At 43.3% G+C, this 14,080-nt stretch overlaps 1 protein-coding gene across 3 annotated transcripts in view; it reads right to left on the bottom strand.

Annotated features, from left to right (window-relative positions):
* grid2ipb (glutamate receptor, ionotropic, delta 2 (Grid2) interacting protein, b) overlaps positions 1-14,080 on the bottom strand; it is a 241,121-nt gene that overhangs the window by 73,239 nt on the left and 153,802 nt on the right. For all 3 annotated transcript variants that reach the window (XM_073061062.1, XM_073061063.1, XM_073061064.1), the window contains one exon: positions 11,221-11,331. In XM_073061062.1, coding sequence (XP_072917163.1) covers positions 11,221-11,331 — 111 coding nt within the window. The remainder of the gene's footprint in view (positions 1-11,220; positions 11,332-14,080) is intronic.

Raw genomic sequence — 14,080 nt, 5'->3', positions numbered from 1 at the left:
ACCTTCAGGAACAATGCACCATTATTCCTAGATCACTCTGTTCTACTGCATTCTTCAATGCCCTACCATTTACCATGTATGTCCTATTTTGATTATTCCTACCAAAGTGTAGCACCTCACACTTATCAGCATTAAACTCCATCTGCCATCTTTCAGCCCACTCTTCTAACTGGCCTAAATCTCTCTGCAAGCTTTGAAAACCTACTTCATTATCCACAACGTCACCTATCTTAGTATCATCTGCAACTTACTAATCCAATTTACCACCCCATCATCCAGATCATTAATGTTTATGACAAACAACATTGGACCCAGTACAGATCCCTGAGGCACACCACTAGTCATCGGCCTCCAACCTGACAAACAGTTATCCACCACTACTCTCTGGCACCTCCCATCCATCCACTGTTGAATCCATTTTACTACTTCAATATTAATACCTAACGATTGAACCTTCCTAACTAACCTTCTATGTGGATTCTTGTCAAAGGCCTTACTGAAGTCCATATAGACAACATCCACTGCTTTACCCTCATCAACTTTCCTAATAACCTCTTCAAAAAAATCAATAGGTTGCCAAACATGACCTTCCATGCACAAATCCATGTTGACTGTTCCTATTCAGACCCTGTCTATCCAGATAACTATATATACCATCTCTAAGAATACTTTCCATTAATTTACGCACCACTGATGTCAAAATTACAGGCCTATAATTGCTAGGTTTACTCTTAGACCCCTTTTTAAACAATGGAACCACACGAGCAATACGCCAATCCTCCGGCACCATCCCAGTTTCTAATGACATTTGAAATATTTCTGTCAGAGCCCCTGCTATTTCTACACTAACTTCCCTCAAGGTCCGAGGGAATATCCTGTCAGGATTGGAGATTTATCCACTTTTATCTTCTTTAAAAGTGCCAGTACTTCCTCTTCTTTAATCATCATAGTTTCCATAACTACCCTACTTGTTTCCCTTACCTTACACAATTCAATATCCTTCTCCTTAGTGAATACCGAAGAAAATAAATTGTTCAAAATCTCCCCCATCTCTTTTGGCTCCACACATAGCTATCCACTCTGATTCTCTAAGGGACCAATTTTATCCCTCACTATCCTTTTGCTATTAATATAACTGTAGAAACCTTTTGGATTTATTTTCACCTTACTTGCCAAAGCAACCTCATATCTTCTTCTAGCTTTTCTAATTTCTTTCTTTTCTAATTTCTAATTTCTATACCTTTTGATTCTTACCAAGTTTTATTCATGCATCATTGAAAGCATTCTATCTGGGTGCATACAACTTGGTATGGCACTGCTCTGCACATCACTGCATGAAACTACAAAGTTGTGGATGCAGTTCAGCACATTGCAGGAATCAGCCTTCCCTCTATGGATTCTATGGACACTTCTCACTTCCTTAGTAATAAAAGTCCCCATCAGTCACAGATATTCTCTCTACCTCCCTCTCCCATTGGGCAAAAGATACAAAAGCCTGAAATCATGTACCTCCAGGTTCAAGGAAGAGGGACGCCTCACATCTTAATAAGCTGGTAAGGAAGGCGGGCTCTGTCGTGGGCAAAGTACTCGAGAGTTTAACATCGGTAGCTGAGCGAAGGGCGCTGAGTAGGCTACGGTCAATTATGGATAACTCTGAACATCCTCTACATAGCACCATCCAGAGACAGAGAAGCAGTTTCAGCGACAGGTTACTATCGATGCAATGCTCCTCAGACAGGATGAAGAGGTCAATACTCCCCAATGCCATTAGGCTTTACAATTCTACCGCCAGGACTTAAGAACTTTTTAAAAGCTATTATTAATGCTTTTTGAGATAGTGATTTAGATGCATATCATATTTTTTACTGAGTTAAGTATTGTATGTAATTAGTTTTGCTACAACAAGGGTATGGGACATTGGAAAAAAAGTTGAATTTCCCCATGGGGATGAATAAAGTATCTATCTATCTATCTATCTATTCTACTGTTATTAGACACATGAAGTGATCTCTTGACCTCACTAACTACCTTCATATGATCTTGCACTTTATCTGCATTGCCATTTTACATAGTCATAGAATACATCAGCACAGAGCAAGCCCTTCAGCCTACCTAGTCTGCTCCAAACTATTATTCTGCCTAGTCCTATCACCATGCACCTGGACCATAGACCTCCACATCGCCCCCCCCCCCCCCATCCATATACGTATCCAAAGTTCTCCAATGAATGAACAAATAAATAGGTGTTGAGATCACACTTGAATCCATCACTTCTGCCAATAACTTGTTCCCCACTTTCACCACCCTCTGGGTGAAGAAGTTCCTTCTCATGTTCCCCGTAAACATTTTGATAGCTTTTACACTTTATTGTTTTACCTTATTCTGGCTCAAAAAACTGTAAATGATTTGATCAGTATGGACAGTATGCAACACAAGCTTTTCACTGTATCTTGGTATATGTGACAATAATAAACCAATACCCACGGCAATTTTAGATAACCATCCTTGCCTACTTGTGTTAGAGCTGCCAGTAATATAACACATGGCAACACACATAAACTGCTGGAGGAACACAGCAGATCAGGCAGCATCTATGGAAATGAATAAACAGTCAATGTTTCAGTTGATACCCTGAAGAAGGGCTGAGTCCTGATGTATCTCAGTCTGAAATGTCAACTGTTTATTCATTTCCAGATTTGCTGCCCGACCTGCTGGGTTCCTCCAGCATTTTGAGTGTGTTGCTCTAGAGTTCCAGCATCTGCAGAGTATCTTGTGTTTAACATACGAGGGGTGATTGATAAGTTTATGGCCTAAGGCAGAAGGAGTCAATTTTTAAAAACCTAGCACATTTATTTTTCAACATAGTCCCCACCTACATTTACACACTTAGTCCAGCAGTCATGGAACATATGGATCTTGGACCTCCAGAAAGTGTCCACAGATAACTCATTTCCTTCTATCTTAGGCCACGAACTTATCAATCACCCCTGATGAGTTATTAACTTCAAACTCTCTGCATAATCACTCAAAGAGTTGAACTGCACGTGCATGTAACGAGAGCTGTATAACTCATCTCCTTCTACCTTAGGCCACAAACCTATGCTGTGGACATTTTCTGGAGGTCCAAGATCCATATTCTTCACAACTGCTGGACTAAGTGTGTAAATGTAGGAGGGGACTATATTGAAAAATAAATGTGCTAGGTTTTCTAAAATTGACTCCTTCTACCTTCGGCCACAAACTTATCAATCACCCCTCGTAACTCAGTGTTTGTCTCTCTTCAAATGCTGTCTGATCTCCTTCGTATTTCCAGCATTCTCTTTTGTTTCATATTTCTAGCATCTGCCTTTGTCACAACCACGAAATCTGCTGCAGGGTCTATGTGCCCCCACAGGCAGTTGCACAGGAGATTCAGCAATTGTGCTCATGAATATGCACGTGTCAGCTAATTATTATTTCATTATGTCTGTATTTAACTCCCTTCTTTTTGTTGTAGCACTTGTCAAGACTTAAGCAAAGCACAACAACGTTACACTGCCTGCTTGCATCCATTGGGCCTTGCCAGAGAAAGTGGGCTGTCAAGTCAACAGACACTGAAGACTGACAGTATTTATTTTTTACTTAGATATTCCTTTCAGCTGTGATGTTGGCATCTAGTTTTCCATTTGAGAGCTTTAGTTAACAGCCCTGTTTGGCCTAGAATTTATTGTTTTCTTTTCCCTTAAAATACTATCACATTAAAGTCTGTGAACAATTGACCCACTTCAGTGCCTCTCTCCCTCTCCGCATTTGGGCCATACTGACAGCAAGTCTTGACCACAACAAAGATGGACCCCGCAGAGAGACAGCAGCTGACCTTGGCCCTGAGTTTCATTGGTCAGGCAGGGGACAAGCTACAGGCAATTGAATCTGTTCTGAGTGAAGTGACTGAAGCAATGAGGCAGATAATCTCGTGCTGACAAGTCCAGTCTCATCTGGAAGAACAGGTATCATCCCTCGCAGCAACTGTTCAGCAGCTCACTGCAGACAATTGCAGTCAGGTGTCTGCGATTTTCACTCTCATAGCTACTGTCCGTGAACTAACTGCGGACAGCCAATGTCAGCTGACAGCAATTAGTGTTCTTGCCAATGCAATTCAGCAGCCTCTGGCCACCTCAATCCCACTCCCAGCATCTCGCAGGACCTCCTTTTCTGCTGCCCCAACAACCTGTGCCACTACTGCTCCCACTCCCGTGCCCGGTCCAGAACTGACACTTATTTTCGGACCACTGCAGACTCCTGCATCCATATAGGAACCAAGTATTCTACCACCGGGCAGATACTCTGGTGATCCCAATGGCAGCAGGAATTTTATTACCCAATGTGAACTGAGATTCCAAGCCCAGCCTGGTCGTTTTGGTAATGATGCATGAAAACTGGCATACATGGTCAACGTCCTAGGTGGACCTACACTCAGGCTGTTCAAAGCCTTACAGGAGCAAGGATACCCTGTAGCCCAGTCACACCAGTATTTCATTTCCAGAGTTAAGGAGGGCTTTTGACCTTCCAGTACAGGGTCAGGAGGCTGCTCACCAACTCCTGGACCTATTCCAAGACTGAGTGAGGGTCTATGCAGTCAAATTCTGCACGCTTGCAATAGAGATCCCTCATCACTGCCTTCCAGCGTGAACTGAATGCAGGGGCCCAGCACGGGATTGCTGTCAGTGATGAGCAGGATAGCCTAGATGATCTGATTAATCTGGCTATTCGAGTTGACGACTGGGTAACTGAGTGCCACAGGGAAAAAATGTCTCAAACTTCTTGCGTCCCATCTAATCACTGTCTTTCCTCATCCTCTCCCTCATCACCCTGTCTCAGGAGGAATGACAGCGGCACAGGAAAATAGATTCCAGCCTATGTTGTGGTGATCCAGAGCATTTTCAGGTGGTATGTCCTCAGTGTCTGGTAAAACAGGATACCCATCAGCAGGGACAGGTTTGTTTTCTCTGCAATCAGTTTCCCCTTATTGTGTAATGCTCACAGTTTCTTTATTGTGGGGTCTCAGGCCCTTGAACTTCATTATCAATTCTGGTGCAGCCAGGAATTTCATGGACACCTCTCTAACTCAAAGATTGTGAGTTCTGACTCAGGAATTAAGAGAAAAGATCAATGTCAAGGTCCTGGATGGTCGACCTCTGAACACTGGCCAGATACACCTTTGCACTAAACCCCTAAACTTGTGCTCAAAGGAAACCATAATGAAGAACTCTCCTGTTGTCTGGTTGATTTGCCTGAATTGCCACTGGTGTTTGGTTTCCCCTGGCTATCTCAACATAACCCATGAATCGATTGGTCTCTTAAAGCAGGGGACCGGCATTTCCGGCTATCTGTCTGGGTCCAGCTCAAGCTTCATTCCATGAATCCGCTCCTGTGTCAGCTAACATTGTGGGCCTGTGTGGGATTCCAGCTGAATATGCTGATCTCCTTGAGGTCTTCAGTAAGAGAAAGGGCACCACCCTGCCCCCACACCAGCCATATGCCTACACCATTGACCTCCTACCTGGCTCTAGTCCTCCATGGGGCCAGCTCTTTTCCTTCTCTCATTCTGAAATGCTTTCCATGGAGGAATGCATCAAAGAGGCATTGGCCATCCAGTTTATCCCTCCGTCAACCTCGCCGGACCAGGCTTCTTTTTTGTGAGCAAGAAAGATGGCAAGCTCCATCCCCGCATCGATTATCAGCCCCTAAACAACATCACTGAGAAGAACCGCTACCCTCTTCCTCTGCTGGCATCTGCATTTGAACACCTCCAGGGAGCAATCACGTTTTCCAAAACTGATCTGCACAGTGCTTACAATCTGGTTCATATGAGAGAAGGAGTTGAGTGGAAGACAGCTTTCAACAACTCTAAAGGCACAAAGAGTATCTCGTGATGCCCTTTGGTCTCACTAACTGTTTTCCAGGCCTTGGTTAACTATGTGCTCAGGAACAAGTTGAACCAGTCTGTTTTTGTGTATTTAGATGACATCCTTAACTATTCCCATTCACACCAGGAACACTTCCAGCATGTCCACAGGGCTCCTCGAAAAAAATCTGTACACCAAGCCCAAGAAATACAAGTTCCATAAAGACCAGGAGTCATTTTTGGGCAATATACTTACTCCATCCAGTGTTCAAATGGACCCTAGTAAAGTTCAGGCACTTACAAAGTGGCCCAACCATCTAAGTCAAACAGGTATGGCGCGTCATGGGGTTTGCAAGCTTTCTTCACCACTTCATCCAGAATTTTGGCTCTATTACAGAACCAATAAATTCAGTCATCAGGAGGACCTCTGCAGGATTCCATTGGACAGATGATGCCAACCAAGCACTTTCAGATTTAAAGCAACACTTCAACACTGCCCCAGTGCTGCAACACCCAAACCTGACATGGCCATTCATAGCCGAGGTAGATGCATCCGATGTTGGCATTGGAGCTGTCCTCTCTCAGCGCTCTTCTGTGGATAGCCAGCTGCATCCTTCTGCCTTGCTCTTCCATCACTTGACTCCAGCTGAGAGACACTACGATGTTGGGAACCGGGAACTTCTGGCTGTCAAGGAGGCCCTGGAGAATGGTGACAATGTCTGAAGGGGGCAGAGCATCCTTTCTTGGTTTGGACAGATCACAAGAACCTCTCCTACATTCAGGATGCAAAGGGACTCAACTCCCATCAAGCCCAGTGGTCTCTCCTCACAGTTTAATTTCTTCCTCACCTATCGTCCCGGCAGCAAAAATACAAAGGCTAACGCTCTCTACTGACAGTTCGACGGATCTGAGGACAATGCCAATCCAGAGCCCATTCTTCCTCACTCGTGTATTACTGCTCTGGTGATCTGAGAATCGAGGCAGAGATGAGGGCCACCCAACAGTCAGATGCAGGCCCAGGTGGGGGACATCCCAAATGGCTGTTTGTCCCTGCTGTGGTGTGTTCCAAAGTGTTGGAATGGGGTCACTCCTCCCATCTAGCTGGTCATCTGGTAATTCAGTGGACCCAGAAGTTTATTAAGAGACAACTTTGGTGGCCATCTATGTCCCAGGATGTCCACAACTTTGTATTTGCCTGTCCCACCTGCGCTCAGAACGAATCATCACACCAGCATCATGTGGGTCTGCTTTGTCTGCTGCCTGTCCTGCCTGTGCTCCATCGCCCCTGGTCCCCCCCCCCCCAATGGATTTCATCACTGCACTGCCCCTGGCAAATGAAAGCACTACTATTTAGGTCATTATGGATCAATTCTCCAAGACTGCCCACATCATCATCCTCCCTAAACTCCCATCCACTTCTGAGACTGCCACACTCATGGTTCAACATGTGTTCAGGCTCCACAGCTTCCCTCAAGACGTAGTGAATGATCGTGGATCACAGTTCACTTCCTGCTTTTGGAAGGCTTTCTGCTCTCTTGTCGGAGCCACGGCCAGCCTCTCGTCTGGTTTCCACCCCCAATCCAATGGCTAGACTGAGAGAGGGAACCAGGAGTTGGAGGCAACCCTGCGCTGTCTTGCCTCTTCCAACCCCACACCCTAGAGCTCACAATAGGTTTGGGCAGAGATTGCCCACAATAACCTCCAGTCATCCTCCACTGGTATGTCCCCCTTTGAATGCCAGAAAGGATTCCAACCACCACTTCTCCCTGACTAGCAGATTGATGCTGAACAGCTGATCCAGCACTACAAATACACCTGGAATCGACCCTGGGCCTCTCTGTTGTGTGCCCAGAAACAACATGGCTGGCAGGATGATCAGCTTTGCCGACGTGTGAAGCCTTTTAAGCCAGGAGGTCTGGTTGTCTTCAAGGGATCTTCCCCTGGGGACATCACGTGATGACGTAGGATCGAGACGCAGGGACCCAGCTCTCCCGTAAAAAGTTAATAAATTAATGTTTAAATGAAGAAAAGTTAGTCAATACTCTCTAAAAGTTGCTTATAAACGACTCCGGACTGTGTCAAGCTATGCCTCAAGGAAAGAAGATGAAGAAAACTAATACCGGGAAGACTACGCAAGCTGGAACAAGAGCGAGGCCCACGTCTACCGAGGAGCCGCGATCTCAGGTACATTGTATCGCCGGTGATACTGAACAGGAGATGGTGGCAACGCTTGCCACTTCCAAAGGAAAAAACCATCGTGAACTGCGCAAACGCGATGGATGGACCATGCGCAAACAGGAACAAAAAGAACTACAAAGCCCAGCTACCACTGCAACTGAAAGTGATAGCGAATCGGAGGGAGAGTCAAATCTCTCGGAAGGATCAGCTGAAGGAGGTAAAAGTCCTTCTAGAAATATAGAAAAGACTTTGAGGCAAATAATGCGTAAATTAGACACATTAAAAGTAATTAAAAATAACCAAAAAAAACTCGAAAAAAAAATGACCAATATGGAGACTATGCTTGATAAAATGACAAAGAGACAGGAAAAAATGGAAAAAAGAATTACGGACTTGGAAACTACAACGGAAGACATGGTTGAAAGAATGGACAAAATGGAAAAGGAAAATACTGCTTGGACATCAGAAAGAAAACAATTTATGGAAAAAATTGATAAGCTTGAAAATCTCAGTAGACGAAATAATATTAAAATTGTTGGACTTAAAGAAGATATAGAAGGAGAAGATCCAATAAATTTTTTTCAAAAATGGATCCCTAAAAAATTGAAAATGGAAAGAGAAACTCCAATTGAGATTGAATGGGCGCATAGATCTTTAAGGTCAAGACCTCGAGCTGACCAAAACCCACGATCAATTTTGATAAAATGCTTACGATACCAAGACAAAGAAAAGATCCTGAAGGCCGCTGCCCAAAGTGCCAAAAATAGAAACGGGCCACTGATGATAGCAGGGAAACCAATTCTTTTTTATCCTGATATAAGTTACAACCTGTTGAAGAGAAGGAAGGAATTTAACCCAGCGAAAAAAGCCTTATGGGAAAAGGGTTATAAATTTACAATGCGTCATCCAGCAATACTGATAATTTTTTTGGAGGACAGAAAATTTTTTTTTTTTCGACTATCGAAAAGCGGAGGAGTTTGTACAAGAACTTCCATCTATTCGCTAACTACACATAGAGGCTTCCAAACGTAATGGATTAAAGATGAAGATAGAACCAAGGAACAGAAGTGATGGACATTTATGGATATTACAGAAGAGAAAAGCAAAATTTTAGAAATACTAAATGAGAATAGTATTTTTTTTTCTCTTCTTATACATATACTTTTTTATGTTGCGGGGGAGCTGGGAGGCTGTGGATCGGTTACTGCGGGATTCACGTGTGTAATCATGGCGGTTGCCATGACCCGTACAGCAGAGGGGGGTAATGTTGTGTCTTTTTTCCACAACATTAGTAGGGGGGTATTTTTTTTTCCTTTATATTTTAATTTTTTTCTATCTTTTTGCCTGGATGAATGGTGGGGACACACATAGCAACATGGAGACTTTTATAAAGATTTCCCAGGATACCACGAAAGTGGAAAGATTAGGTATTATTATAGATTGAAAAGAAAAAGAACTTTAACATATATTTAAAAAAAAAAATGAGAACTCCGTGGAGTATGTGGGGATCTTCCAACATCCAGGCATTCCCTTTTTTTTTCTCTTTCTTATTTTTTTAATAGGGATGTTAGGGGGGAGGGGTTAAGGGGAGGGGGCTGGGTAACACTTTTTTTTTCATGCACATTTATTCTGTAACAATTTGAAAACAATAAAAAAAAGTTTAAAAAAAAAAAAGGGATCTTCCCCTGAAAGACAAGAGCCGCAATTTGGCACCACGCTACGTGGGAGCGTTTGTAGTGGAAAAGGCTGTCAACAAGGTCTTGTACAGATTGTGTCTACCAGCATCACTGAATATCCACCCAGTGTTCCATGTTATCCAGCTCAAGCCAGTTACTACCTCTCTCATGGTCCCAGTCGCCCCACCTTCCCCTCCTCCCTGCTTGGTCTAAACTATCCCTGGTCCCTGGTCCCAGGACCAGTTCCCTGGTCTAAACTATCCTGGCATCTTGCCGGGTATTTTGTGGATTGGGAAGGGTATGGTGCTGAAGAATGTTCTAGTATCCCGGTGAAGGACATCTTGGACAAGTCGTTCATCTGGGACTTCTAGCGGACACAGGACTGTCGTGCCTCAGCAGCTTAGGAGCTATGCCATGTCATAGCCATGGACTCTATGTGCCCCCGCAGGTGAGCTGCACAGCAGATTTGGCAATTGCAGTGGTGATTATGCATGTGACAGCTAATTATTATTTTGTTATGGCATATTTGACTCCCTTCTTTTCATTGTAGCACTTGTCAAGACTTGAGCAAAACACAGCAACATTATGATGTCTGTTTGCATTTGGCCGAGCATGAGAAAGTGGACTGTCAAGTTGACTGATGCTGAAGTCTAGCAGTATTTATTTTATATTTAGATATTCCTTCAGCTGTGGTGTTTGCATCTAGTTTTTTATTTGAGTGTTTTAGTTAAAAGCCCTGTTTGACCTAACATTTATTGTTTTCTTTTCCCTTAAAATATTGTTTGCATTAAAGTCTGTGAACAATCGACCTGCTTCAGAGTCTCTCTCTGTGCACTTGGGCCATATCCAAACGTACTGACAGTTCTAATTCCAGCACATGCTTCTCAGCTTTTTTCCCTCTTTACGCTGTTAATGATGTCACATAAACATTGTGTCACCTTGATAATTTGATCACAGACATCACTTTTCTTCTCGTCATATCTCGTCATATGTCCGCAACTTAAAACAACTTGTCTTCTAACTTTTCCAGTTCTGATAAAGGTAAAAAAAAATTCTCTCCACATGTGCTGCCTGACCCTCTGAATATTTCTAGAACTTTGCATATTTATTCTAGAGCTCAAGATCTTAGTAGCTGAAGTTGCTACAGCCACTGGCAGGTCAATTAAAACAGAAGATGCTGAAGAAAACTGAAGATGTTCAGATAATTTTAGGCTGGAGGAATTTACAAAGGAATGGGTGAAATATCATAGAGAGATTTCATAAAGAATTAAAATTTTAAAATGAAGGCATTGCTTACCAGGAGCCAGCAAAGGGATGGTGTGTGAAAGGGAGTTAGGAAAATAGGGCAACAAAGTTCTCTATGACCTTGTACAGATGGTACTGGAATAAAGAATTCCTACCAAAATTATGTTGGAAAAGTCAAGTCTATGATTCCCCTTCAAGGCCATGTCCTGCTTTAAATCGCACATAAAATATACATACTTGTTGTGCTGTCGTTTGAAACTCGAGCACGCACACTACCATGGTAAACTGATGAGCTTCGCACAGAGTTACGGCGTGGACCTTCATTTATCAGCTCTCCTTCTCCAGACTCTGTGGTAGGAACAAGGGTCAAAAGTACTCAAAGATCTAAGAATCACCGTGGCTGCATTTTAATTATTTCAAACAACTTTTGCAAGCAAACACTCTCATACAAACAATGGAATATTCCTTTAAAATAATGAGAAATCTACATTCACAGCCTAGGTGTGAGTGAGAACTTACAGATAAGTGTGAGCTTTTTGTTGGTACCATTGCTACCAACAAAGTACATAGGAAAAGGTTTGAGGTCCTGAAGAGAGAGCATAGGGAGCTAAGATAGGAAGCTGAAAAGCAGGATCTCAAGAGTGGTGATCTCTGGATTGCTGCCAGTGCCATGTGCCAGTGAGGGTAAGAATAGGATGATTTGGCAATGCACGTGTAGCTTCAGAATTGGCATAGGGAGCAGGGTTTCAAATATGTTAATACCTGTTGGAGAAGGTACAATGTATACAAAAAATATGGGTTACACCTGAGGGAGATCAATTACCTTGTGATGCTTGGGTGGAGATTTGCTAAAGCTGGGGGGTGGGGGGGTGGGGGGAGGGGGATGGAAACCAGAGTAATAGGTCAGAAGATGGTGCATTTGGTGTAAAGATAGATATGGTGTATAAAGAAACTATGAAGAAGGATAGACAGTGGAAAGGGCATAATTGCAGTCATTTGGATGGGTTGAAACATGTCTATTTTAATATGAGAAGTATCAGGAACAAGGACAATGAACTTTGAGCATGGATCAGTACATGGAACTATGATGTTGTAGCCAATACAGAGACTTGGCTGTCACAAGGACATGAATGGCTACTGGATGTTCTGAGGTGTAGATGTTTCAAAGGGGACAGGAAGGAAGATAAAAAAGGTGGGCAAGTGTCATTGCTAATCAAGGATGGTATCACAGCTGCAGAAACATTGACGGAGACATTCTGGAGGGATTGTCTACAGAGTCAGTGTGGATGGAAGTCAGAAGCAGGAAGGGAACAATCAGTCTATTAGGAATATTCTATCGACACTCCTCCAAAAGCAACTGAGATACTGAGGTGCAGACTGGGAGGCAGACATTGCAACTCATATATCAAATCTAAATCAAATCAAACCAAATCAAATCGAGTTTAATTGTCACTCAAACCATACATGGATACAGTGGAACGAGACAGAGTTCCTTGGGGCCAAAGTATAAAAACATACATGTGGAACAGCACAAGTCACAGGCCCATCCACTGTCTTCTATGGGCAAGCCCATTTTTGATCCTATCAGCAATGTCAACATAGATCCCATGCATCCTAGTTTTCTGTATGACTCTACCATGCAGGACCTTGTCAAATGGCTTACTAAAATCTTTATATGCAATATCCATTGCTCTAATTTCATCAATCATCTTTATCACTCCCTGAAGAAATCAAACAGATTAGTCAGAAATGAGCTGCCCTGCGTAAAGAGATGACCATTACCCAGCATTCTGTGGTGTGAATGTCACCAGGCTGAATGTTGTTGAGGTTTTGCTTCTAGTTCATAAGATGACAGGCTGTAAATAGAATTGAACATTGCACAATCATCCTTGTCTTCACTTCTGACCTTTGAAGGAAGTAAAATCATTGATGAGGTAGTTGAACAGAGCTGGACCATGTCTCTTGATACAACAGGACAGCATGAATGTGGATGGAGAGAGACAGTGTATTCACAAGTCTGAGGCAGAGTGAAATAGGAGCTCTGAGAAAGTGAATTGGGAGGAAGCAAAGCCAGACAAAACCCACTGAATGGAGAGGAACTAACATGGAGTGTTCCAGAGGCACTAACATTGGGTATATTTAAAGTGGAGGTTGATAGGCTCTTGATTACTCAGGACTTCAAAGGTTATGGGGACAAGGCAGGAGAATGGGGTTGAGAGGTACAATAAATCAACTATAATGGAATGGTGGAGCATACTCGATAGGCTGAATGGACTAATTATATCTTAACACACAGCGATCCTGTTATCTAAAGGCACTAAGATAAAATGAATCTCAAGGCACTGCAAACTTGAGGACAAAAAGACTCTCAGTGGATCTGGAGACTGACACAGTGAATCTCAAGGCACTGCGAACTTGAGGACAATAAGACTCTCAGTGGATCTGGAGACTGACACAGTGAATCTCAAGGCACTGCGAACTTGAGGACAAAAAGACTCACAGTGGATCTGGAGACTGACACAGTGAATCTCAAGGCACTGCGAACTTGAGGACTATAAGACTCTCAGTGGATCTGGAGACTGACACAGTGAATCTCAAGGCACTGCGAACTTGAGGACAAAAAGACTCACAGTGGATCTGGAGACTGACACAGTGAATCTCAAGGCACTGCGAACTTGAGGACAAAAAGACTCACAGTGGATCTGGAGACTGACACAGTGAATCTCAAGGCACTGCGAACTTGAGGACAATAAGACTCTCAGTGGATCTGGAGACTGACACAGTGAATCTCAAGGCACTGCGAACTTGAGGACAATAAGACTCTCAGTGGATCTGGAGACTGACACAGTGAATCTCAAGGCACTGCGAACTTGAGGACAATAAGACTCTCAGTGGATCTGGAGACTGACACAGTGAATCTCAAGGCACTGCGAACTTGAGGACAAAAAGACTCACAGTGGATCTGGAGACTGACACAGTGAATCTCAAGGCATTTAGATATACTCTTACATTTGCAGAAAAACTGGACATGGAGGTGACCAACTTGCCACAAGAAATAGAGTTAATAAATGGTGAAGGGAGAGAGGGAGAGAGACAG

This window comes from Hemitrygon akajei, chromosome 11 (assembly GCF_048418815.1).
Source record: "Hemitrygon akajei chromosome 11, sHemAka1.3, whole genome shotgun sequence".
Classification (NCBI taxonomy): domain Eukaryota; kingdom Metazoa; phylum Chordata; class Chondrichthyes; order Myliobatiformes; family Dasyatidae; genus Hemitrygon; species Hemitrygon akajei.
Note: the sequence above shows the minus strand (reverse complement) of the source record. Positions and strands in the feature narration are given on the sequence as shown.